Source organism: Bacillus rossius, chromosome 1 (assembly GCF_032445375.1).
Source record: "Bacillus rossius redtenbacheri isolate Brsri chromosome 1, Brsri_v3, whole genome shotgun sequence".
NCBI classification, from domain to species: domain Eukaryota; kingdom Metazoa; phylum Arthropoda; class Insecta; order Phasmatodea; family Bacillidae; genus Bacillus; species Bacillus rossius.
Window position 1 is genome coordinate 176,149,133 of NC_086330.1, and position 24,801 is coordinate 176,173,933.

At 35.8% G+C, this 24,801-nt stretch overlaps 1 protein-coding gene across 13 annotated transcripts in view; it reads right to left on the bottom strand.

The window, feature by feature from the left end:
- Positions 1-891: 891 nt before the first annotated feature.
- The window catches only part of LOC134527111 (uncharacterized), a 134,155-nt gene continuing 110,245 nt past the window's right edge, over positions 892-24,801 (bottom strand). For 7 of the 13 annotated variants that reach the window (XM_063359469.1, XM_063359465.1, XM_063359467.1 and 4 more), the window contains 4 exons: positions 21,971-22,094; positions 17,824-17,948; positions 16,278-16,511; positions 892-4,944 (listed from right to left, as the gene is read on the bottom strand). In XM_063359469.1, coding sequence (XP_063215539.1) covers positions 4,722-4,944; positions 16,278-16,511; positions 17,824-17,948; positions 21,971-22,094 — 706 coding nt within the window. In that variant the 3' untranslated portion in view covers positions 892-4,721. Of the gene's footprint in view, positions 4,945-16,277; positions 16,512-17,823; positions 17,949-21,970; positions 22,138-24,801 lie in introns of all 13 variants that reach the window. The other 6 variants (XR_010074079.1, XR_010074077.1, XR_010074080.1 and 3 more) reach the window with 6 other exon arrangements.

Sequence of the window (24,801 nt, forward strand, 5' to 3'; positions counted from 1 at the left end):
GTTAAGGCTGGATTAAAAGTACGGAACAACTTCCCTTTTTTTCTTAGAATCTCTTCATTACAAATAATTTTATTCCTTCATATTTTTAAAAACTAATAATTAGTGTCAGTAACATGTTTACATTTGTTTAGTATAAATCATTTACTAAATTTTGCTGTATTGTATAACCTAAATACATTTGAATTCAATTAGCCGTGATTTCTGCTAATCCGTCCTGACTTGCCCCCCCCCCACCACCACATTTTCTCGGTTAATCAAGGTTCTACTGTTCTTTAAAGTGAGAAATCCTTTATAGTGAGGTACTTTATAACGAGGTTTCACTGTAGTCAAATATCACACATTTTATTTAAGAACTGCCCACTAAAACTCTGCTTATCATTTGAAAGCCTGAACTAAATGGTGCTACCTGGTTTGTATAAGTATTCAATATAGCAAAATACACGTTAGTGAAAACAATTTTTTTGTGACAAATTTTAAAGTAATAAATTTAAACCAATGCCTGAATGTGATAAATGACATTCTGAAACTTCCACAAAGATCGCAATACTAATTTATTTCGAAACTATTTTTATTTAGTTATTATTTTTAAACATTTCCAGGGTACAAGCTATATATTATAGGTAACAAAATATTTATGCAGACAAAAATTATAAATTTTTTATGTACTGTATATCAGTTTAAACATTTAAATCTTTTGTGATAAAAAAATATTATTTCACAAATAACTATAACAAAACTTAAAGCTGTAAACTCAGGTACAGTCATAATTACATATGTATAAGGGACATGAAAAGTATCATAATTGAGCATCTCCTCTGTGACATTAATAATAATTTAATATTTAGAGTGCATAAATCAATAATAATCTGATAATTAAAATTCTTGTTGTGATTTTAGGTATACTGATACTGAAGGATTCAACGGCTGTGCCTTGTGCGCTCTGGCTGTATTTTATTTGTCAAGTGATGGTTGGCTGTTTCTTCTCTCTCTTCTTCAAATTCTCTGTGAGAAATCATGAATAAATCCAGTCTTCCAAATAAGTTTTTTTTTTCTTCAAAAAGACAGTACATTCAATATATTACTTTGAAAATTTGTGTCTTTTTGAGTGTTGAAAGACAAAACCAAATAACAATAAATTACTTATATTTATTAATTTAATAGAAGAATATTATGTAGCAATATGCAGTAGATGCTAACATTTATGTTGGAACATATTTGGTTTTTATTTCTTTGATGTACTAATTGACCAAAATTTCTCAGATTTCAAAACTTGCATCAGCTTATAAAATAAAATGTAAGCCTGATGTGCCAAGTTTCAAGCAAAAAATCACAAATTTTTAGCAACAAAGTAAAAAGAACATACAGTATAGTAAAAAAAAATTCCAGTTGTTATTTTACCTCAAAAAATTGGCAGTGCAATATGGTAGCAAATGTCAAGTTGCAGGTTTGATTTAAAGTAATTCACAAATAAACTGGATTAATTGGGTTGGGCTTGTACTTTGAAGTTATCTCGGCTACACGTAAGTTGTCCGCATCAAAGAAACATGGAAATTTCATATATAGTATGGACACAAAAAGTACCGTAGAGATTGATAACCATAAAATCACCACATGTGTCAAGTGTAACCTTATTGGGGAATACCAAGTATCTGCAGTACTGCTGTGGTTTATTTCTCACTCTCGCTAAAACAATATGTAAATACATAAATGCAGCCTGTTTTATTACCATCCACAGCCCATCATACACCTTTTGACCATGAAAAAAAAGGAAAATCTGCATGAAGGATGGTGGATGACTTACTTCTGTGTATTAACTGATGTGCTAATAAATCTTAAGTGACTAACATACATTGAAAAGTTCAGTTGAGCTTTGATTATCCAAACTAACAGCAACTGGGGGGTGTTTTGATAAATGATATTTCGGATAACCCATCATTTTTGGAAAAAAAAAACATACTAGGATTATATGAGCATAATGAAACAAATAAATAAACAGTGGTAATAAACACAAATATGTATGTATTTTGTATTATGATGCTCACACAAGAACTACTATGTAAACAAATTGCAGTACACAAAAAAAAAACATAAACACACGAACAAAGAAAAAAAAGAATCAATTATGTAAGGAATAAAATGATCAAAGAAATCTGCAGAAAATTAAAAATACTGTAGGTCTACATTCATTTTAAGAAAATAATTTCAAAATTATATTTTGCTTCAGAGAGGATACTCTTTTTCTTGCTACTAAATCTCTTAAACATTTAATGAAAGTAGTTTAATAGAATCACTCTCTTCTTTAAGGCTGTCTCTAGGCACCGAAAAGCTACCTCAGTGGATGGTGTTTTTTTAATTTGTTCTTCATTACTAAACTACTCCTTGTCATCATGGTCTTCTGAAGGGCTTTGGTCTTCCAAGAGAATAGCAAGGATTTCATCGTATGTCAATACTTGGTGATCACATTCGAGCCATTCTTGAATGTTTTCCTGGTCACAATCTTCAAATCCTGTAGATTATAAATCAACTCAGCCAGTTCTGATACAAATTCACTGTTTGGTGGCTCTTCAGGAGCAGTGGTAGTCATATGATGGAAGAAGCTTATGCCAAGCTTTAGCAAGGGTTGTGTCCTTGACTTCTGTACACATCATCCTTCAAATTGATTTCTTTGTACAGTTGTAGAATAGTTTTTTCATTGACCTGCCCCATTAGTTCCATGCGCAGCAATGCCTTTCTCTAATTGGTCCATTGGTTGGAGGACTGAAATTATGTTGGCAGGCAAAAAAGCAACTTTAAATTTGTTTTCTCTTTCCAGTGAAAGGTTTCATGGATCACTTGGGGCATTATGAATCAAAAATAAAACATCTCCAGAATTTCCAGTTGCATGCTGATGATTTTTAACTTCAGGAATAAATATGTTGTTTGTACCATTCTACAAAAAGATTTGTATCCATCCATGACTTGTTTTGGTTCTTATAGATGACTGGAAATTTTTCATCCCCATTAAGCACCGTTGAATATTTGATTTTCCTATCAGAAACAAAGCAAGCCTGTGTAAACTGGTAACATCCCCACATACCAGAGCACATGTGCCTGGGGCACGGTCTACATGGATGGAATGGGGCTGACTCTCATAGGAGCCGGCTGCCCTACCTGAGGGACAGACCTGTCATTCTGGCTAGACTGGAGAATGTATGAGATGAGATGGGGTATGGAGCAGCAATGGGATGAAGTGGTGGGGAAAACGGGACAATACGAGAAAACACACAGGCCGCTGCAATGTCTGCCACGTTTCCCTCTTGCGAAAATCCTGGTTCGAGCCCACTGGGATTCAAACTCTGGTCGCCTATACCAGTGCAGTAATACGTGATTTGCTTTCCTTGAAGCCAGGTGCTGACATTTCGTTCTTAGAAACTAGGGACTTTGTTGGCATTTTCTTTCAATAAAAACCAGTTTTGTCTGCCCTGTACACATCAACTTATTTGTAGCCCTCCTATCAATAATTTTTTTAAAGAATATTTAAAAAGTTCAGCTGATTCAGTATCAGCTTTTCACCTTGGATGTCCAATTCCCTAATTCCATGCATGGATTTGAAACTTTGAAAGGCATAAGCCAGCCGGTAAAGGCTTTAAAATCAGCGTTACCTTGAAGATTCTTGTTCATTTCAAGAGCTTTGCATTTGCATTGCCCTTGGCTATGCATCTGCATAAACCATGTATAAACTGTAGTGTCGAAGTCCTGATTTTCTGCAATTTTTATTGTTTTTCTGCACAAGCTTCCATTTTCACTTTCAAGCACACTCAAAAATTTTGTAATGGCATCACTGTTTTTTTTAATATCTGATACTGTTGCTTTTTTAACTCTATACTAACGAGCTAAACTTGATCCAATAACACCATTCATCAACTGATATATTATTCCAAGTTTATCAGAAACGCTGAGAACGACATGTTTACCTTTGGATTCCATGTGTATGGCATGACAAACTACACTACATGTTTCACTATCGAAGGTTCATAAGCCACTAACGATGTAACATTGGTCGCGTAGACCACACTTGGCAGGGAGGGGAAAACCACGCCTGTACTAACAATGCTTGCTGCTTAGTGTGGAAATCCTACAGTGCATGGCGCACAAATTTGAATTAATTTTGCCTTTCGAAACACGTTTGGGTAACCAAGGTTCAGATAATCGATACTCCACTGTAATTATAAATGCACATGTGTCCCAGACAAGTTATGAAGTACGAATATAAGGTTTGTCAGGTCCCTGTAAATCTGAAAGTTAGGTTTGAAGCTTTCTAAGTGTGAAATAGTACATTTTATCACACAATTTTTAAACAAAAAGCACTTATTTTTAAAAGTAGCTAAAACAAAATTTATGTTCCAAATTAGTCACAGTTAGCTTTTTAAGTGTCAATTAGCAAAAAAATCAAATCTACAGCAGGATACAAATTTTTCCACCTCTTATGCATATGTATGTTTAATTTTTTTAATACATTTACTCTGATAGTTGTCAATTTTGGTTTGTATTTTTGTTTGACATAATAGAGAAAGGGCAAAACACCAGTAAATAATACAATTTGTTGGTAAAAAAAAAAAAACTTTTATGAAGATGAGCATAATATACAAAATAGAAAATCTCTAATGCTGACATTTTCAATAACATTTTTATAAAAAAAAGGAACGGTAAACTTATAGTCCAGCTATAATTTTACACATAACTTAATCAAATAAATTATAGCTCTCCCAGAAACACGGTACCACACTCACTCTGCAAGGATGGAAAACCATCTCCACCAAGTGGAATCCTGGTATAATGCCGAAAGTATAATACAAATTTCGCACTACATGTCTGGTCCACTCCTCTTCGGAGCGAATGGGAGCATTCATGGTATTGTTGTAGCTGTGTATCTTGGTGATCAATGATGGCCTCCACACATTCATCCTGTAAACAACATAAAATATTAAGCTAAAGAACAAAAGCCATTGGTAGTTACAACTTGAAAACAATAAATAAATAAAAATCACAATCATGAAGGAGACCAGATTGTCAAATAATTGAAACTGCATCCATGCAAATCTTGAGATAACCTTCCCCCTGAGTAACAGTTCTGCCACTACCTTTCAAAAACAGTTATATAAAATAGTTTTTAAAAAAAAACCACAATTGCTTTGAAACAATGTTAACCCCTCCTTTATAACCTAACAATTTTTGCTGGTGCAGGACATAAAGGCTGCTGGAACATCATAAAAGGTACAAAAGGTACTGAAAAATTAACAATTTGCATTTAAAAAAAATCTCAAAATTACTTCCAATTTAAAAACAATTAAAATATCAATAAATATGATTTTTTTATAAATTGTCTACAAATATCTAGTATTCTTATTAAACTAACTCTATGGTAAGATTTAGAAAAAGAGAATACCTGCAACATACTTACATTATATCACCAATAAGAAGTTAAGAGAGACAAGGCACAAAAATACAGTATAAAAATTTTTTTTGATCACAATACCTCCTGTGTGAGCAGTTATTTTTTGTCTTTTTTGTAATTATTTTTGTTTAGCAAAAGTTAAAAACAATAATCTGCACTAATAAAGGAAGTTTTGACAGAAAATAAAAGGCTGATTTAAGTCATAAAAATAATATGTAGCAATATACATTTTCAAATATGTACTATTAAATACAGTAAGAAAATAGTTAAAGTTACCATACTATACTGATAAGTTGCATGCATTTAGGGCAGATATGCAAGGAAAAAATGTAAACAATGCATCCATATAACTTGGATGCAGCCACAATTCAGAATTACAAAGCCAGTCTCAAAAAGATTTTCATGAAGGCTTTGAACTGGTTGAATATATGATTGGAAACGTAGACTGAAATACTTTTAAATTATATTTAATATTCTAACAACAGTGCAAATGTTCTAAACTACATACACATTTTAAAATAGTTAAAACTTCGAAGAATTATTTATTTTATAACTTTGTTGAAACTTATTTTCAAAAATTATTTATTTTTAATCTACACGCCATAAAATGATGTTTTAATGTTGACCAAAAGCAAACTATATGGTACAGTAAAGTCCCAAAACTCGGCACTCGATAACCCGGCAGTCCGGATAACTTAGCCACACCATGGCAGAGCAAAAAACCCCACGCCCAGACCCGTTCAAGGTCCTGCATTCCTTTGTCTCGCGCCACACTCCCACTTCTCCACCACGTGTCTGTCTGGCGCCGGTGCGCGCTCAGCCGTTCAGACCCGGCAGCCTTTGCCCGGGTTAGTCGATTTCTTAACTGCATTGCGAATGTTCAGAGCTGTTTCACAGTTTGGGGTGCTGAACAGTACTCTGCAATGGCATCTTCCGTTAAAAGAAAATGAGCGAACTTTTCTATGGAGCAAAATTTGTGGACACTAAAGAGACTGGATAAGGGAGAAAGTGTCAGTGCAGTGGCTAAGGATTTGGGAGTCTGCAAAAGTATGATTGGAGACTGAAAGAAGAAGCGGACGGAATTGAGTCCTGGTGTGTTAAAAGAATGTGTACAGAACCATAGTAAGAAAGGAAAAATATGAAGGAAAGTGACTTTAATGAGATAAATGAAGCACTTTACATTTGGTTTCGCCAAAAAAGAAGGAAGGGCACGCAAATTAGTGGACAAATCTTGAAAGAGAAGGCCTTGAAATTTTATGAAAAATTTAAAAAAGACAATGATCTTAAATTTGTCGCAAGCACTGGCTGGCTTGATCGGATTGCTGGAAGAAACGCTAAGGAGTCCGGCAGCTTAGTATTTGTAAAGAAAAACTATCTGGGGACACGGAGGGTATGTCTCAGTTTAAGGAAAACTTTCAGAAATTTATTGAAGTTGAAGATTTGACTGGAGAGCAATCGTACAATTGTGATGAAACAGGGTTAAATTATAAACTGTGACTAGCGAAAAGTCTTGCTCTCAAAGAAGAACAGTCAGCCCTAGGTTTTGAAAGGAGCAAGGAGAGGGTAACCAGTAATGCAACAGATAAGCAGAAATTAAAACTTGGTCTCATAGGAAAATCAAAGAAACCACGTGCATTTAAGCAAATTGAAATAGATAAACTTCAGTTTGGTACCGAAACCAGTCACATGCCTGGATGAGCTGTGCAATTTTCTAAGAAGGGTTCCAGGAAATATTTGTTCCATCGGTTGAGCAGTTTTTAAAATCTAAAAACCTGCCAAAGAAGCCTATTCTGATTTTGGACAACACATCTTCTCACCTAAACATTAAAGAGTTAAAAATTGGAGACATAAGAGCAATGTTTTTACCATCCAATGTCCACAGCGTTATGCCAGCCAATGGACCAAGCAGTTTTAGTTAGTCTCAAGAGAAGATATTGGTACAAGCTGTTATCCGCCCTTCTTTCTGCAAACGATGAGGTCAAGGTATTATCCAGAACTTAAAGAAAATTAACCTATGGGATGTTGTTGGATGAGTGGCAGATGCCTGGAACTACATCAACACTAGTTCGTTCCTGGTGAAAACTCCTTCATCAAGAGGGAAATGAGTTCATTGAACATGACGATGCAGAAAATGTAAAATACTTAACCTCCTGAAAAGAGTTCCTGGATGTGCAGAAGCCAAAGAAAATGACGTCAAACAGTGGTTCCAGAATGATACAGAGGAAAACATTATGTCCGGAGAAGTTATTGCTGCTGTCACAGTTAATGAAACAATGCCGGAAAATGATGAAGACGATGTTGAGGACTCCATTGTACAAGCTCCTAAAATATCACATAGTGAGGGACTAAGTATGTTGTATAACTCAGTACGTTGAATAACAAGGTGTGACGGTAATGGACTTACGTTCCTTCGTCTTCTTGAAGAAGCAGCAAAACACAGTGCAGTGTGGAAGACAACAGGAAATTACAAATTTCTTTAAAAAAAAAAAAAGTAGACAGTTTTTGCAAAGTCAGGTAGTTAATTTTCATTATAGACAGCTTTATGCCTTCATTAAGTATTTTTCTGAAGTCTGTCTTATCAGGTAAATTATTGTACACTGTGTCTTCATTAATTTTCATTTTCATGTAGTAAAGGCTCTAAGCCTTCATAAAGTAGGTACTTTTCGTTTGTTTAAGGATATTTGGGCAGTTTATTCTCTGCTGTATTCTAAAGCAAACAATAAATACAAATACAGTAATGCATTTTCTGATGAAACAATCATACTTATTCTTTTTTTAACCCCATTCCCGATAACCCGGCATTTTCACAAACTCGGCACCCTTCTGTCCACATTAGGCAGAGTTTTCGGGACTCTACTGTATAAGTGCAACATAAAGGACTGAAGAACATTATAAGACTAAATGCGAGGTGAATGGTGACAAAATGTAACAAATGAAGAAGCTGATGAAAGATGTTACATTAATGGTTCTCAGTAAATGACCAACACACCACACTCGGTGCTAGGTGAAAATGAATTATGCTCACGCTTGTTAACTGCGGGCATGCCTCGTCAATGTTATCTGCATCTGTCCTTGATGTGGCCTGCAGAACTACCAATGTAAAGAAGTAGTGCTTTTCTTGTTTACATTTACTCCTAATGCACAAGAGATTTCTTCCACCTCCAAACGCTAAAATCTAACAAGATAAGACATGGCGACCTTGTCGTACTACAGACCACCTGGCTAGCAAATGGATTGGCCTTGGAGTGAACATGCATGTTTCATTAACACTAGCAGAAATAAATTGGGTGCTGAAAAAAATTTAAGTTCCAGAAAAAATGCTGTTAATGTTATCAATCGGTTTTGGAAATAACGTCTCTCAGGACACAAACAGATATTAATATATTTTTATTGAGACTTGAAAAAATTCACAGTCCACATGGCAGCCATCTTCCGACCATAAAATCCAGTCAAGTAGAGTATACAAATTTTTGCACATAACCTCTTCAAAGACACAAAAAACACACATGTCAACTGATCGCAGGTACCGAAGGATGAATATTAAAAGAAAGTTTGCAATTAAGTCCCGTGGTTGCACACGAACACACAGTACAGGATGCAGGACTAAATCCTTAGAACAAAGACAAAGTTCACTCAATCCTTGTTGTGGACTAAATACCTGCAACTGTGATCAGAAAATTCTAAATGAAAGTTTGAAATGATAAAAAAAAATGTTTATATAAGGTAGTGGCCAGACCACAAAATTCTATATAAACTCACATAAATATATTATTTGTGAGCCACGCCCGGCACATGACTTACCGGCAGGGGCGCAACAACTAAATTTCCAAGGGGGGGGGGGAGGGGGCAATATACCTTTATATAAAGAATCATCAATTCCCCCTATTGAAGTGGGGGGTCGGAGGTCCTTCCCCGGGAAAATTTGTTTTTCAAGGTGGAAAATGGTGCTATTTAAGCAGTTTTATTATCTAAAAATTGATTGCACAGCACTTTCTTTGCCCCCGTTTGCCACCACTTCAAGGTTTCAGAGAGAGGGCAAAATACCCTTCCCCCCCCACCTGTTGTTGCGCCCCTGCTTACCGATACCTCTTTCAGACAATGACTAATGAGGCTATGTGCAAAGGCATACCACCCGAAGGAAGTGGCAGTGCACGACCTCTCCAGCCAATCACAGCACTTCCCTCACAAAAACATGGCAGCACACAAATTTCCTGCCCCACGCACCAAGTCCTTTCTGACAAAAATTACAATGAAAAAAAAAAATCACAGATTCTGGTGACAACATTTTTAACCAATCACAAAAATACCTTAAAAAAATAACAGCCAATACTGGCACATAGCAACAGCACCCAGTCCTTTGTCATGGCTACTGAACTCTCTGTCTCTCTCTAACTATTACGCAACTGGCAAACTACCGCATTTGCTTGTTCAAATAAAGGGCCATTACAAACAAAGAAAAATAAATAGAAATACTTAAATACGTGAAGGCACACAAAAATGTAACTATACAAATAAACAAACAAGTAAAAATAATGCCTAGGGGCTTATTCACCATAAAGCAAGCAAATTATCAGAAAAACTTATAAGCATGGAAAGGTAAATTATGATCTTGAAATGTATGGCAAATACACAAATATACTTTTTAAAATGAATAAAAAGTGGTTATTTTAATTCTATCAGAAAACCTAACAAATGAACATGATAGAACTCTATAATAATTAGTTAATTAAATTATTTAACAAGTGGGGAGGGCAGTGGTCTGGGTTGTTACAACCTTGCTGGCCATGATACCAGACCACCATGAGCGATCCATCCATCAGGCAAACATTCATCGTGGAATGCTTGCACCATATGAGTAAAATGAATTGATGCATCATGATACTTGCAATGCTGTGTTGCCATTTGAATACAATCAGCGAGATCCCAAAACCTTCTATATAATTAAACATTCTTATGTTAAGAATATTTATATTTTAATGAATAGTATCTTGATATCCAACAAATGTGCAAAGAAAAATTAAATTTAAACTAACTATAATGATGGATTCACTGTTAAATACACAAAACATAAATAAATGAGAAATCTCGGCGATTGGATGCTCAACTGTTACTGAGGAGCAAAGTCAGTGAAGGGCCGTGATTGGCCAGTAGTCACGAGGAGGTGGTTTCTTAGCCCAGTGTCAGCTGGAGGAAGGTCACTTCAACAGCCAAGGAACCGTGACGACATGTCCACAGTCTGATCTCATGAGTGGGGACAAGAGTTCATGGTTTTATTTTTAGGTCAATATAGTTTTTAAAAAAGGATAAATCTGTGTTATTGTTTTTTTATACATTGTCTTTATTCATGAAGATAGTGTATTATTCAATAATAATGAAAATTTGATTTCTCAGTACCTACTTATTTCAACCAAACCGTTACATTTTTAGTGATATAGGATGCACTTATACAGTAAAATAATTTGTAATAAGCACTTCTTGGACAGAACTACTCTGGAAAAGGAAATAAATAGGCATACATTTATGCATTCGAAAAAATGTGCCAATGTCATTATTGTTAAAAAAAGGTTAGTTAGGCCAACAATAGTATAGTTGCCAGGGTATTTGGAGCTGATTTCATATGAATTTGGTGCCCTGAATTCAAATATAACTTTAGGTTTTGCCTAGGAGGTCAAATTTCAAAATATAACATTTTAGTGAAATGTACATTTGACATTATTTTAGATTAAATCCATGAATCAAATCTAAAAATTAAACACAATTCTTAATATTAAATTACATACATTTTATTATAAAATACAAATCATATATTATATAAATATAATAATATATTAAAATATTGTACCAATTCATCGATGAAACCAACTAGTCACTCAATACTTTGGAAGCTTCTTTATCGTGAACTTCTTGAATATATCATGGAACAGTCCCTGTTTAAACTCCACCAATATTCTGTCATCATGTGCGTATCCCATCTTCATTGATAGCGGTCCTTCATAATTTTAATATCTTGATGAAATCTTTCACCTTGCTGCTCACTGCAGTCTCCTAAATTTTCAGGAAAACAGTCTCGGTGGCTGTGTAAATAGTGCACCTTAATACTCAAGTTGCACCCAAGGGATTTGAAATTTTTAAACATATAGTTTACCAGTTCAACATAGTTTTCTGCTTTTCGTTCACCCAGAAAATTTCTGACCACTGCAACAAATGAAGTCCAGGATTTTCGCGCAGCCTCATTCATGGAATTTACAAAGGCTTGGTCCTTAATGAATTTTCTTAATTCTGGGCTGTTAAAAATTCCTGCTTTATTTTTTCCTTTCTCTAATCAGGCATTTTTTTCTTATAAATGTTGAATCGTCCGGGGCTGCGTCCTAGCTCGATAAGCCACCACCTCCCTAACTACCGTCCTTCCTTGGCATTTGAACCGCCCGCCGACGTCACGGGAGTGTGTGTGCGTGTGAGAGAGCGCCATGGACTACAGGAAAAGGGCGCAGTAGAGTCAGTGCTTTGCTCCCGTGATTATTATTAAGTGTCATGTTTGTTGTTTTCTTTAAAAAAAAACCTCCATTAAGTAAATGTAGCTTTTAATAACAGTATTCCCTTCAATTTTGTTCCACCTAAATATTAGCTGGCCGCTATAGACGCAGACTTGCCGAAGGCCATTTGGCAATATTATCTTTTATATTTAATATTTGATTAACTGAACTTTTATGTAATTGCAGTGCATGTAGCTTTATTTTTAAATGTGAAGAGGTGTTTGTACGTTTTATGTATTTCTTAAATCTGCCACGGCGTGGTCTAGTTGGAATAAAGGTACTGTCCGTTTCGGTGCGTAGCGCCACTGTCTTGCTACCACGGCTGCCATTTTTCACCCCAGTCTCTTCTTATCGCTACCCGAGGTAGGACGCTTCCAGCACTCCGGGGACTTCAACTTTGCTTCCGCTGATCTGGTAATTCTGTTTGTGTAATTTAAAATTCTAATCGCTTTCGTTCGTCCTCGGAGCCTACCTGGGGGGCTGACTGTTTAATTAAATTATTAACCCCGTTTGCGGGACTTTGAATAAACGCGAATCTTAAATCCCGGCCACGTGATGGCTGGCCCTCATCTAAACTGATCGCGCCGCAAGGCTTTTGAACAGCTTTCTTTCGTAAGTAGATGTAACGTGTTGTGCGAGCCCCCTGTTCCTACAGGGGCTAATAAACCACAAAAGCTCCGAACTCATGCTGTTCTTTTAATTGACCACGTGTGTACCCTCATCGGCGAGCGTGTGGGACGCCCTAAGAGCCTACTGCGTAAGCATAGTGTGTCCGACGCTGAGAGCGGGCTGAGGTCAGGCTATTCTATAAGCAGTGCGCAGGGGAAACGAGTCATGTCCTCACACGGGCGATGTCACGCCCCGAGTTAGAAGTCTCACCGGGTCCACGTGCCTCACCACCTGGTGGCGCCCACTAACATACCGCCTTAAAGCCGTCCGAACAACCCCCGGCCACGTCAAATGCAAAGTATGAGCCATCCTTACCAAGACCCTTTACAAACTGCTTCATAAGGCTCAGCTTGATATGCAGTGGAGGAAAAATGATTTTCTCTCGTTCAACTAAGGGTTCGTTAATAACGTTTTTTTTTGCCTCAAACGATCACGTCTTCTTTCTTAGGCCACTCTTGTCTAACACAGTGGTGTGTTTTATCTCTGCTGTCCCAGAGGCACAAGACACAAGGATATTTGGTGGGGCCACTTTGCCGTCCGAGGAGAAAGTTTACCACTTCTAAGTCCACACAAATGTTCACAATACATTATCTTCTCCAAAACCAAAGCTAAGGTGCTATATGTTTCTTTCATTATCATTGAGTGAGCAATTGGGATTGAACCATATTTGTTCCCATTGTGTAGAAGAATACATTTAAAGCTTCTCTTATCTCAAAAAGTAGAGCTGATAGGAAAAAAAAATAATTTCATATTTAGATTCAACGCCCCAAATATAGCTAAAATCAGTTACAAATTTCTAGGCACCAAAAAAGTTTTTTTTCTTGTTGGCCTTTGTAATAAGAGATGCAAGTCAAACAAAATAAAATTGATTTTTTGAAATTAATTCAGTTTTTTTTTTGGTAATCTCTTCAAGCTAAATAAATTACATTAATTGAATTCACTAAAATAAAATATTACATTTTTGTAAATTTGATGTAATCACGATAAGAATGTTCTCTCGCTCAGCTACCTCTTGTTGAACAGCTCTCTCGTTAGATAGGCATGCACTGGGCAGAGATCCAGTCTCTTTCAATGTACAAAATACAGAGGTAATGTTTATTAGGATATTTGCAACCAGGAAAACAAAACTGGTATTCTGCACAAGCATAAACTGCTTTTCCATTGCACTTGCAATAAAAAAAAAATCATATCTTCAGACCTGCCACGAGTTAACATTGATGGCATCTCGATTTTGATGAGCCACAAAGAAAACCACCAACTATTGTGTTGCACTGTTTTGCAGCAACTACCACCAGTCAATTCTTCAAGTGAATATGCTTCACGTTGGTGCATTTTTTCACATCATCATAACTCCTTCTTCACACCATAACCCCTCATGTTGATATTGTAACAGGGCATTTTAAATCAACAATAATAAATTGCTATTTTATCAGGTATGATACACCTTTTTTTGGGGGAAAAATTACATAATTTACAACAAATAAGACTGAAATTATTTTTCTGGTAGAGCAACTCAAAGAAAACAGAGGACTTTAAACTCTTACCATAATTTATTCTGGAATCGGCCCGTTTCATTCCCGTCGGGACTTTCCAGAGTATGTCTATTTACTTATTTCAAGGGTTAAAATATAAATAAATTAAAAATAATGCAAAACTAAATTCAATAAAAATAATCTTTTACTAAGACAATAACAAAATATTTAAAATTACAATTAATTATTTACGAACTGATTTTAATTAAGATAAAGTAATTGCACAACTGAAAATGTTAAAATAAACGTGATACAATAGCTTAGTGGCGACTATAAACATCAGGGGAATGTCAAAAAATTCTATTTAAGCTGAAGATACTCCTTTTTTACTTGACTAACAGAACCATAAAAATTACCTTAAATATTTTCAGCCATAGCGACAACAATGTGGGTTTATTTTCCGAAAGATAGAGAAATTCTCTAAAGTACCTTGACAGCTGTTCCACGAGCCCCTTAGGCCTCGAGTGTCTAAGTGAAATTTAAAAGACATCTTAAATTTTCTTAGCTTCTCTTCTTATAATCTAGCAGACTCATTGCAGGACAGACCTGACCCTATCCAGTAGGCTTAACTGAAACCAAATCTTCAGCTATTCAACGCGTGGCCTACGAGAAGCATAGCCTTCCCCTCAGTCAGCCACAAATCCACTCCCACTTAAATCTCAGTGTGCCCAGCTTACCAGAACAACCCGTGGTAGCTGAAACCAAATTTACAAACAACTAACCAGGACAGTTGAGAAAACTCTTTCACCCCTCCCGTGCGTGCTGCATCATGCAGCCTGTTGCCCCAGCGCGACCCAGTTTCCGTGGCCACAGAATGTGCAAGCGCGTGGCCGAACAATCAAACAGGATCGTACTGTGCCAGCCCTGTGCCCCAATTACTTGGTCACATCACCTGCGCGGCGAGTGAACAGAGCAGCCAGCCCAAAGTCCCAACAGTGAAGTCCTAAAATTTGATCTAAAATACCCTGGAAAAATTTGATACATGGAAATATTTGATTTTTTACCCCAAATAACCAGTTATCGGCTATACAGTTTATTCCAATTCATCTCTACTCACCTTAAATGTTCTTGCAACCCCAATTTATAACACACAAGAACTGTATCAAATACTATAAGGATTTAGGTATCATATGCTTCAACCATTGTTTTTGTAATAGTATGTAAGTTATTCATGAAATCTTTCTTGAAAACCAAAATGAAAAAAAAAAAAAAAAATTGCAAGAATAAATTTATTTTTCATCTAAGGAAAACTCTCCAGACAATGATGGTGCCACGTAAAGAAGATGAAAACCTGCCAATGTCATGGTAAGTCTGATGACTAGGGCACATCAGTCTGCAGTGTGTTGCAGATGGATGGATTATGACTTACTGTAATAGGAATAATGAGGGCGGTGAGATGAGAATGGAGCATTGAAGGAATGAATGGGTGGGGAAAACAGGAGTACCCTGAGAAAACCCGACTGACACCTACGGAAACATCCATCATGTTTCCCACTTGAACTCACTGAGTCCCACGGTTACCAGAGAGTTTCGTTGTGGAAGGGTGGCCTCCAGCCGCCTTGGGAATAAGAGGAGCAAAGGGGTAAAAGCTGAGGGGATATCATACAAATAATACTACCACCATCATTACGAGGGTGTGTATCGCAGTAACATAAAAAACTCGTCAAAACATTTAAGGTAACATAGGAAAGGAGGGAAAATTGGTACAAAAGACACAAAAAGGCTGCTTATAATATTTAAGCTAATGGAAAATAATTATCAACTAACTGACCCTAAGCTAAAAGTAGAACATTGCCTAAGCAGGTTGGCTCATGGCAATAGAAAATAAAATATGAAAGTGAGGAAGAATTCATTCATTCATAGCCAACACATTATTACAGATTAATACTGTTCACAATATTATTTTACTGGTATTACTGCTATTATACTTCCACAAATAAGGAAGACAAGTAAAAAAAAAAAAAAGAAAAAGAAAATGTGTTAAGTAAACAAGAAAGACCAGTTATTTCTTAAATTAATAGATAAAACTGCATAAGTAAGTTAACTAAGATATTTCTATGGACAATATTCAATAAAATTTGTAAGACTGCAGTAGTGGTATCAGTTTACCTGTCTAAATGATTCTGCAGAGTTTTTGCCTCGCCAATTCCCAATGACAGAGAGTCAACACACAAAAACAAAAATGTTAGCCGCACAGCGTTTAAGGCAAACTTCTCTACAAGCTCCTTCTTCAATTTGTGCTTTGAATTTGACAAACAGATGATGGCAAATCTTTCCAAATTTGAGCAGTCATTTAGTGCAATGAATATAGGTGCTATATCACCCAGATGATTTTGGTAAATCCTAGAAAGCAAAGCATTTTCCCAAGAAACATAAATAATTCATCATACTTTTTCCTACTCTGGTGAACATTAGATAAACACTTAAACAGTACACAAAATTTGTCTAACCTAAAGAAATTTCAATGGAATAAAAAAATTCAAAGTATCCTTCTGTAACATCAACATTTATTCCATGATATACTGATTAAAATTTTGATATGCATGCCAAGAATACATGATTACCGTTAGCAAAAATTATTATTAGAGTATTTCAGATAAACTGCTGGTAACCCTAGTTTCCTCAGCCATAGATCAATGAGACCTGATAAACACCACCAATGACGCTATTGTAAATTCTTCAAACACAATTTCACTTCAACACTTGTTATTTTACCGGACATGGGGTAAGATGAGAGGAATGCTGGGCATTTCCTTGCAAAAAGATAATATAAAAAAGATATGTATTACTAACAGAACAAGCTAAAATATAACTATCACTTGGGTGTGTGACTTCAGCCTACAGCCGAGCATTTGTTTTTTACAATATTCTGTGTCTGGTGTTTGTTCTGGGTGCTGCGGAGACTACGTTTGTGAAGGGGGAGAGGAGGAAACAATAGCCTGCACAGACCACAGCTTCCTTCGCACTGTGTCTACAGGCCGTACACCATCGTGTAGTCAAGGCTGACGAGTTCAAAAGGAATGATGTTATAATTCGTCTGCCACAAGGCCATCAAGGGGTGGGGTCAAAATCCCCAAGGCCCGTGCTCCAGGGGCCAGGTTGAGTTTCAAAATTGTTAACTGAATTCATAGGAAACCTTACAAATTATGTGATAAGTGCAAATCACATTTACAATTGAAGCCACAGTAAAGTTTACAAGCTTTTAAATTAAAATTTTCCAAAGGTGTACATTAAATCATAGGGAGGGGTCCTGACGAAATGATTTGCCCCAAGCCCTTAGTTTCTCTCAGCTCTGGTCTGCCATAATTAAGATCTCTTTCACCATTCGTAGTGTTTCATCTGAACACTACCAAGATTTCAAGATCTAAGGAACCATTTGACATTTTTCCTACACACCGGAGTGAAGAGGGGGAAGAGACATGCCCATCGGCCTTGAACCCAGGGCTAAATCATGCTTCAGGCCACAATGCAAATGCTTGCTGTTGGATAGCCAATAGTCACAATGTAACATGTAAAAATTACAACATTACAAGTGTATAACATTTTGCACCTATTAATTGGATTTATGGTAACAAAAAAGTTGTGCAGTACAAAAAATTCCCAAGCTAAAACAATCATCTTCCCTGAGAAAACATAAAAAAATGTAACACATTACCTGAAATCTTTCAAGTTCTTAAACTTTGGCAATGCTTTCACCAAGTTTGCTGAGTATGTACACAACCCATACATGCCCAAGTTTGATAAGTGAAGAGAACTCAGTCTGGAACATGACTGTGCCACCTAGAGAAGAAAAAAATTCTATGGAAATACTTATTTTAGATAGGAATTATTTCAAAAGTATTTTATTGAAATAATGTAAACATTATGAATTTTTAGGGCAGCCATATTTTTTTTATCAACAAGAATAATATCAATTACAAATTACAGAGTTAATACACATTGAAACGGTAGGTACATAAAAGCCAAATTAAAAAAAACCTGATTACATAACTACTAAATATAGGTTATGATTTGAGACATTATCAAATCTGGGTATCACATCCTTATTTATGCACTATCCAGCTTGTTATAATTGTCTACAAGACAAACCCAAAAAAATTGAAGAAAAAAACCTTACAGACCAATGCCCATTTATTAAAAAAAGGTGAGGGGGGAAGAGGAATAGATTGGCAAAAACCAATGTTCAGTTGTTTTATTTAATTTATCTTATTTTACGTTTCCCAAAAGAGTGCACTTGTAACACCACTTATACTGAAGGTACAACTGACTGTTTGTGTGGCAATAAATTCAGAATAGAACTTAATATGCATAAGATGGATGGTGGGGATTGAAAAGAAGACTCTATCCAGTTGGGACAATGTCTAGTTTTGAGGAAAATACTGCAGTGGTTGACACTCAAATATTTGGTACAAATAAAAAATATCATACATACGTATAATTAAACATCGACCAGGGCTTCGCCCCATAAGCCTGTTTTGACTAAACTCCCTTCCTTGACCTTCACCTGTTCCTTCCCGGCATGGAATTACAGAAGTACGTAGTCATGCGTTTTCAAACAGCGCGCCAAGAACTACCGGAAGACTGCGTTTTAAGCTCAGTGCTTCGGTACAACAACGGCACCATAGCGGACCGGAACTGAACTAACCTGGATTCTGTTTATAGTGATGTTGCCGGGGGTTGTCGGGGCGTTAGAGAGATGTTAAATAAGAAGGGCACCATCATGTCTAGGGAGCACCGACCCGGATGAGACTCTTAACTCTGGGTGTGACGTCACCCGTGTGGGGACATGACTCGACCCCCGTACACTGCCTACAGAATAGTTGACCTGGGCCCGCTCTCAGCGACAGGCACGCTATGTAGTAACGTTGTGGGCTCTTATGGCGTCCCACATGCCAACCTGGAGTGCACACGTGGTTAAACGAAAAAAGGCAAGTTCGATAACGCTGTGATTTCTTATAGACTACACGGTCGACGTCAATATGTTAGTTTAGTAATAACTGTAGGTTCACATGTAGCTAAGTAACGAGAGGGCATGTATTTTTTATGTCAGTATTTTAAGAGTGTTTTCTTGTTTACCCGCGGCACATAACTAAACTAGTGTAATGATTCTGTAGTTCGGCGGAAGATGCCATGTCGCCGATGGGAGCGCGCCCTTCCAACCAGGTCTGCAACTAGCAACGGTCGAGGTGAGACGCTTACGCACCCTGGGAACTTCATCCATTTGCATCGCTGAACTGAACTTAGATATTTTAACATAATTCAATCTTAATCAATTTCATATTATCCTCGGGGCTTGCCTCGGCCGGCAGACTGTTCAATTCAGTATTTTTTTAACCCTTAGCGGGACTTTGCCAGACAGCTAAGTGATATCAACCTGTGCGATCACCGCATGGTCTGGCTCTTGCCTAGCTCAGTTCGTGCCGTGGGTACTGTGTAACCTGACGTCGAAGTATAATAAAAAACCGTACTGAGTTCACAGTGTTGTTCACAGTGTTATTTACTGACCATGTTACAGCTCTCGCAGGTATCAGGCGTATGGGTCGCCTTTAAGAGCACACTGGAGTGTGCACCATCTTCGTCATGTGTAAGCATGCCCGATGCTGAGAGTGGGCCAGGTCTGTGCGATGACTGGAGGCTAGGAGGGATCGAATCTCGTTCCCCACATGGGCAATGTCGTGCCCTCAGATGAGTCTCTGCCGGGCTTGCGTACCCTTATCATACGGTGGCGCCCAAATTCACAACCGTTGACTATTCACACCCTCCGGAACCACGGCAAATTTTTTTAAACCTTGTTTCCAAAAAATATATTCACAAGATGCTGAAAATAAGACAAATTTTCCTACGTCACAATTTCCTGTGTTTACATTCGTAGAGCTTGTGAGACTGTTTTAAATTAGGTGACTACATATATAAGATTACAGAAAAGCCAATGTTGCATTTAATTTGTTTCAGTACATAATGAAACAGAGTATTTTACATTTTTATATATTTCCTTATTGCAAGTATAAAGTCAATACAAGTATATTCTTTCATTAAATTCCAAATAATTGAATTATAAATAAATAATTGCTACAGTAACACACTGCAACAAAAAAACAGTAACAATATCATTGAGACCATGCCTGTAATTAATGATCACTTTATCGACAGGAGAAAATTACAACCAAATTCTGGTCCATGCATTTTTTTTTACTATTGCTCTATGACTTTATAACTGAACAGCTGTACAAAAAATACATCTCACAATCTTAGTGTACAAAATTTTATTCCCAATAAACACATTGTAGATGAGTACTACACTTGAGTAGTAAAATGCCATGGTTTATCACAATTAATTAATTAATTGGGTGCAAACTAAGGTTTTTTTTCATTCTTGACAATAAGTTTTTATATGAATCAATGTAAATTTTGGTTTTTTTCTTGTGGTCAGGTCATTATGTTCACAAAATATTTATTTCTAAATGATAAGTTAGGTGTCTATTTGCCTTACAAAACATTTATATTTAGGCTACTTACTGGTTGACTAAAATTTATTTAAGTTCGTATAGACTAAAATATAACCAACGGGACACTATGTTCACAGATTAACATCACACATGCCTTGAATGGAAAAAATAACCTAAATAAAGAAGTAGGTTTACTACTGTAAATATGTAGCTGAGTAAGGGTTGTGGATAGAAATTATTTTCAAGAAAACATGTATATTTTTAATTATAAATAGAAAACTATATTTGTTGTAAAAATTATTTCTTGTCACCACCACCTTTGAGTCTGTGAGAAAACGACTACTATCAAAGAAAAGTAAAAAAAAATTTAATGAATATTAAGTAAATAAATTTGTGATGGTTCATATCCCAATTTTCTGAAATCCAAATCTTGAATTAAAATCTCAGAGTACGAATCTATGTGTCACGGGTAAAAATAAAATTAGTGCACAATAAATGAAAATGTTAACTAGGTGTTAAAATATTCTACCCTTTAAATAGTTGTTTCACAAACTATGTTTCCAAAATCTATACATATTGTAATTTTAAAAGTAAAATATTTTGGGAAATGGTAACAGGACAGATATGAAAAAAAATTTATCTAGTAAACTTTAAAGGTTATAGTGTTGAATTTTTAATTTACTTTATTTCCTTAAATAGTTTTCTTGAAATAATTTTCCTCAAATATTGAATCCTTAGAATAGTAATGGTTTGATGGTGTTTGAGGATTTGACTGGCCCATCCCTAAAATAAATAAATTCCATTCAAGCGTGTTAAGGCTCGTTCTCACACGCCATGTGGATTTTTTTTGTAATTACTTTTATTTAAGGGTTAGTATTTGTGAATACCTCCCTTGTTTTCCTGCTAAATTTTTAACAAATATTCACTTAGTGTGATTCATGGGTGGAAAAAGTTGCAGAAGTTTTCATTATCATCACCTCTTTCACAAATTTTACTTCCATAATATTACACTAAGTAAAAATGTGTTGAAAATAATTTTAGCAGGACATAAAATTCAAGGGAGTTAAGTTAAAATTTTAGAAATAGCCTTTAAATGATAAGAGTAATGGCAAAAAAAAAAAAGAAATTAAATCCGAGCTTTAAGATTTCCAAAAGAAATAAATAAAAATATTAACTAAAGGTACAAATTTTTTCCAGACACATCCTTACACAGGGCTCCACCAATGTTTACATTACACTGTCCCAAAAACATACCCCTTATCTAGTGGGATAACCTCAAAGCTTTCAAGCAACACCTACCCGAAATGGTCAATTTAAATAAACCTAAAACAAAAAACTATGTTTTGTAGGCATTACCTCAGGAAAAAAGGCTCCAGTTCGAATTGGCACATCACTGAGAACCAGTCGTTCAAGATTATGCAAGAGTGCAACGTTCCACAACTCTGCCTCCGCCTCCACTTGGCTCGGCATTGATGCTGTGCTGCACACATCCATCCACACTGAGCCATTGGCAACTGCATCACCTATATTTTATTTATTTATTTTGTATGGTGAAACTAAGGCATGCCCACCTTGTCTTCCACGTTAATATATTAATGTTTTGCCAAGTACATGTAATAAAATAATAAAACAAAAACTCACATAAATACGTTAACCTAAATAACAGAGAAGATGAACACGAAGTTACAATCGAACTAAATAAAAACATTCCAGCAAGTATATTGTCACGTTTCAGAATTTTTCGGTATAGCCGCCTGTAAATATCTGTCTCTTGGTGCAGGCTGGCTGGTGTCACCACAGCTGCACAGTGGCGCAGCTCGGACACAGGAGCACTTGGCGGGTGTGGGCTGTGGTTGTGTGGCGCAGGCTCGGCCGCGCGTCCGGCACTGTCTCGAGTGGACGTTTCTAGGGCACTTTGTGGTGTCCCTCGGAGCGTGAGCGACGAGGGTCCCACTCAGCAAGTCTGTGCCCTGATTGTGAAATTTGGGGTCGGCGGGCCAGAGGAGGAGAGAGGCTTTTAATTACGATGGGCTGGAAGGGCTGTGGCCCGTGAAGAAGAATTCAGAAACTTTGTAGAGAACGGGAATCATAGATGCACGGGACCCCCTTGTCGAAGTAAGTCTCTCTAGTTTAATACTATTGCAGTAGGTAATGTGTCCATTGAAGCTAAAAGTTACAGTGAGTAAAGGTTTTGATACACTCCCTTGTTCATTGGTCGTAGGGGTAAGTGTAGCTGGGTTAATGATGAAGAGATTTTAGGTTCCCTAATTGTCCCCTAATTTTAACTTTTCTTTATTATGTAAAGTCTGACTGGAAACACCTTATAATTTTGGTTTTGTTGTTTTAAATAAATGTTAGCTGTCTGAAACCCAGTGTTAATGATTATTTTTATGTACACCCTAGGCTGTCATCTTTCTCGAGACATCCTGTATGGGATGTAGAAACTAGATCTTTAGAGCCGGGTAGTAAAAATATTTAGTTAAATTAAGATCGTTTATAATGAGTAGATACCTCTTGCCAAGCGAGTGCAGAAAGAGGCAAGGGAAGAAAGGAAGAGGGGACCTAACCCCCCCCATACTGATTTTTTTAAAGTTTTTTGATCCCGAAATTCTATAGTGTCATCTATTTAGCCTACCTCTATTTATTTGACTTACATTTTCAATTAAGTAATTTAAACCCCGGAGTCACACTATAAAAAAAAACAACTATAAATTAAATCAAATATGATGTTACAAAGTGGTTTAACATAGCCTGCAAGATTTAAAAAACTTAAGATAAAAAAAAATAAATCAATATACAATATTACAGACAATACTCATAAAAATGAGGTTTCAAAATTTACTTAACACTACAATTTAAACTACATTAACACTCATTTTGTAATATACCATTTTATAAAATCAACCTGAAAAACTATCCTAAAAACTAAAAAAACCTAAAATTTACTAATAAATTTTCTAATAATAATTTACTCATATTCTACCATACACATCACTGATACCACAGCTTAACCTGAACTAGTAAGTACCTCAATAATGTTTTCTTAAACATTGAAAGTTAATTTTGAAGCCTGATTAACTTGTTTACTGATGATACCGGTTCTGTTACGAGGATGAACATTTGTTAGAGAAACCATTTCATGACGAAGGCTCACAATACTGATAAACATCATTAGCGAGAGTATTTTTCACATGGAAGTGATGAAGTGATGGAAGTGATGAAGTGATGGAAGTGATGAAGTGATGCAAGTATCAGCATCAGGTTGCCTAATTCTCAAATGTGTTATGCTGTAAAAAAAAAACAGAGGCAAAGGAACTAGGGGTATGTGAGTATATTAAATAAATGAACTTATAGTTTAGAAAACTAAAACTAAAAAAAAAAATCACTGAATTAACTACAAATAAAAAATAAAATCTAAATTTAAGTTTTTAGTCCAACAGGCAAATAATGCATCAACACCCTGTATAACACTTTCATTTTCATAATGACTACATATATCCTAAAATTAGCAATAAAAATTTAAGACAAATTATATAAAGCACCCCATTACTAATTTTTAAGTTCAGTATTGTTATTAAGTTCTTACGGTCATTTTTATAACGACTATAGCCTAAAATTTTTGAAATGACTAAAGCATAAAACTTTTGAAATGAATATTGCCTAAAATTTTTTAAATGACTATACTTATCCTAAAATTAGTGATAGTAAATCTATCACAAAATCATATTTTCATTACTGACAAGAAGACCCGGTGAACTTTATACTACCTACCTAAAATTAATTTGATTGTAACTCTTCATAAGTCATTATCAATCCTTATCAACTTTCCAAATCTAATTCATTGAGATCAAGAATTTTAGCCGCATAGTGTACAATTTGGTTTTCGTTTGTTTATTAAATAAAACATATTATTAACCTCAAACTTATTCCTTGAGTTTGGCTAATACACATTTGAATTAATTTGTGGTTATGTCTAAGCCTAAAAAAGTCAATTTACCTGAATAGAATGGCTAATCAAAATGTTTTCTAAATGTAATTAAATTTGCTTAAACCAAACCTTTTTTCAAAATCCACTACCTTTATTTTACGAAAAAATTATTTTAAATGTAAAAGATTTTACACAACCGCACGGAATGAATAACAGTCATGCATGGCACAGCTCTTATTTATCGAGTGTTGCTGAAACA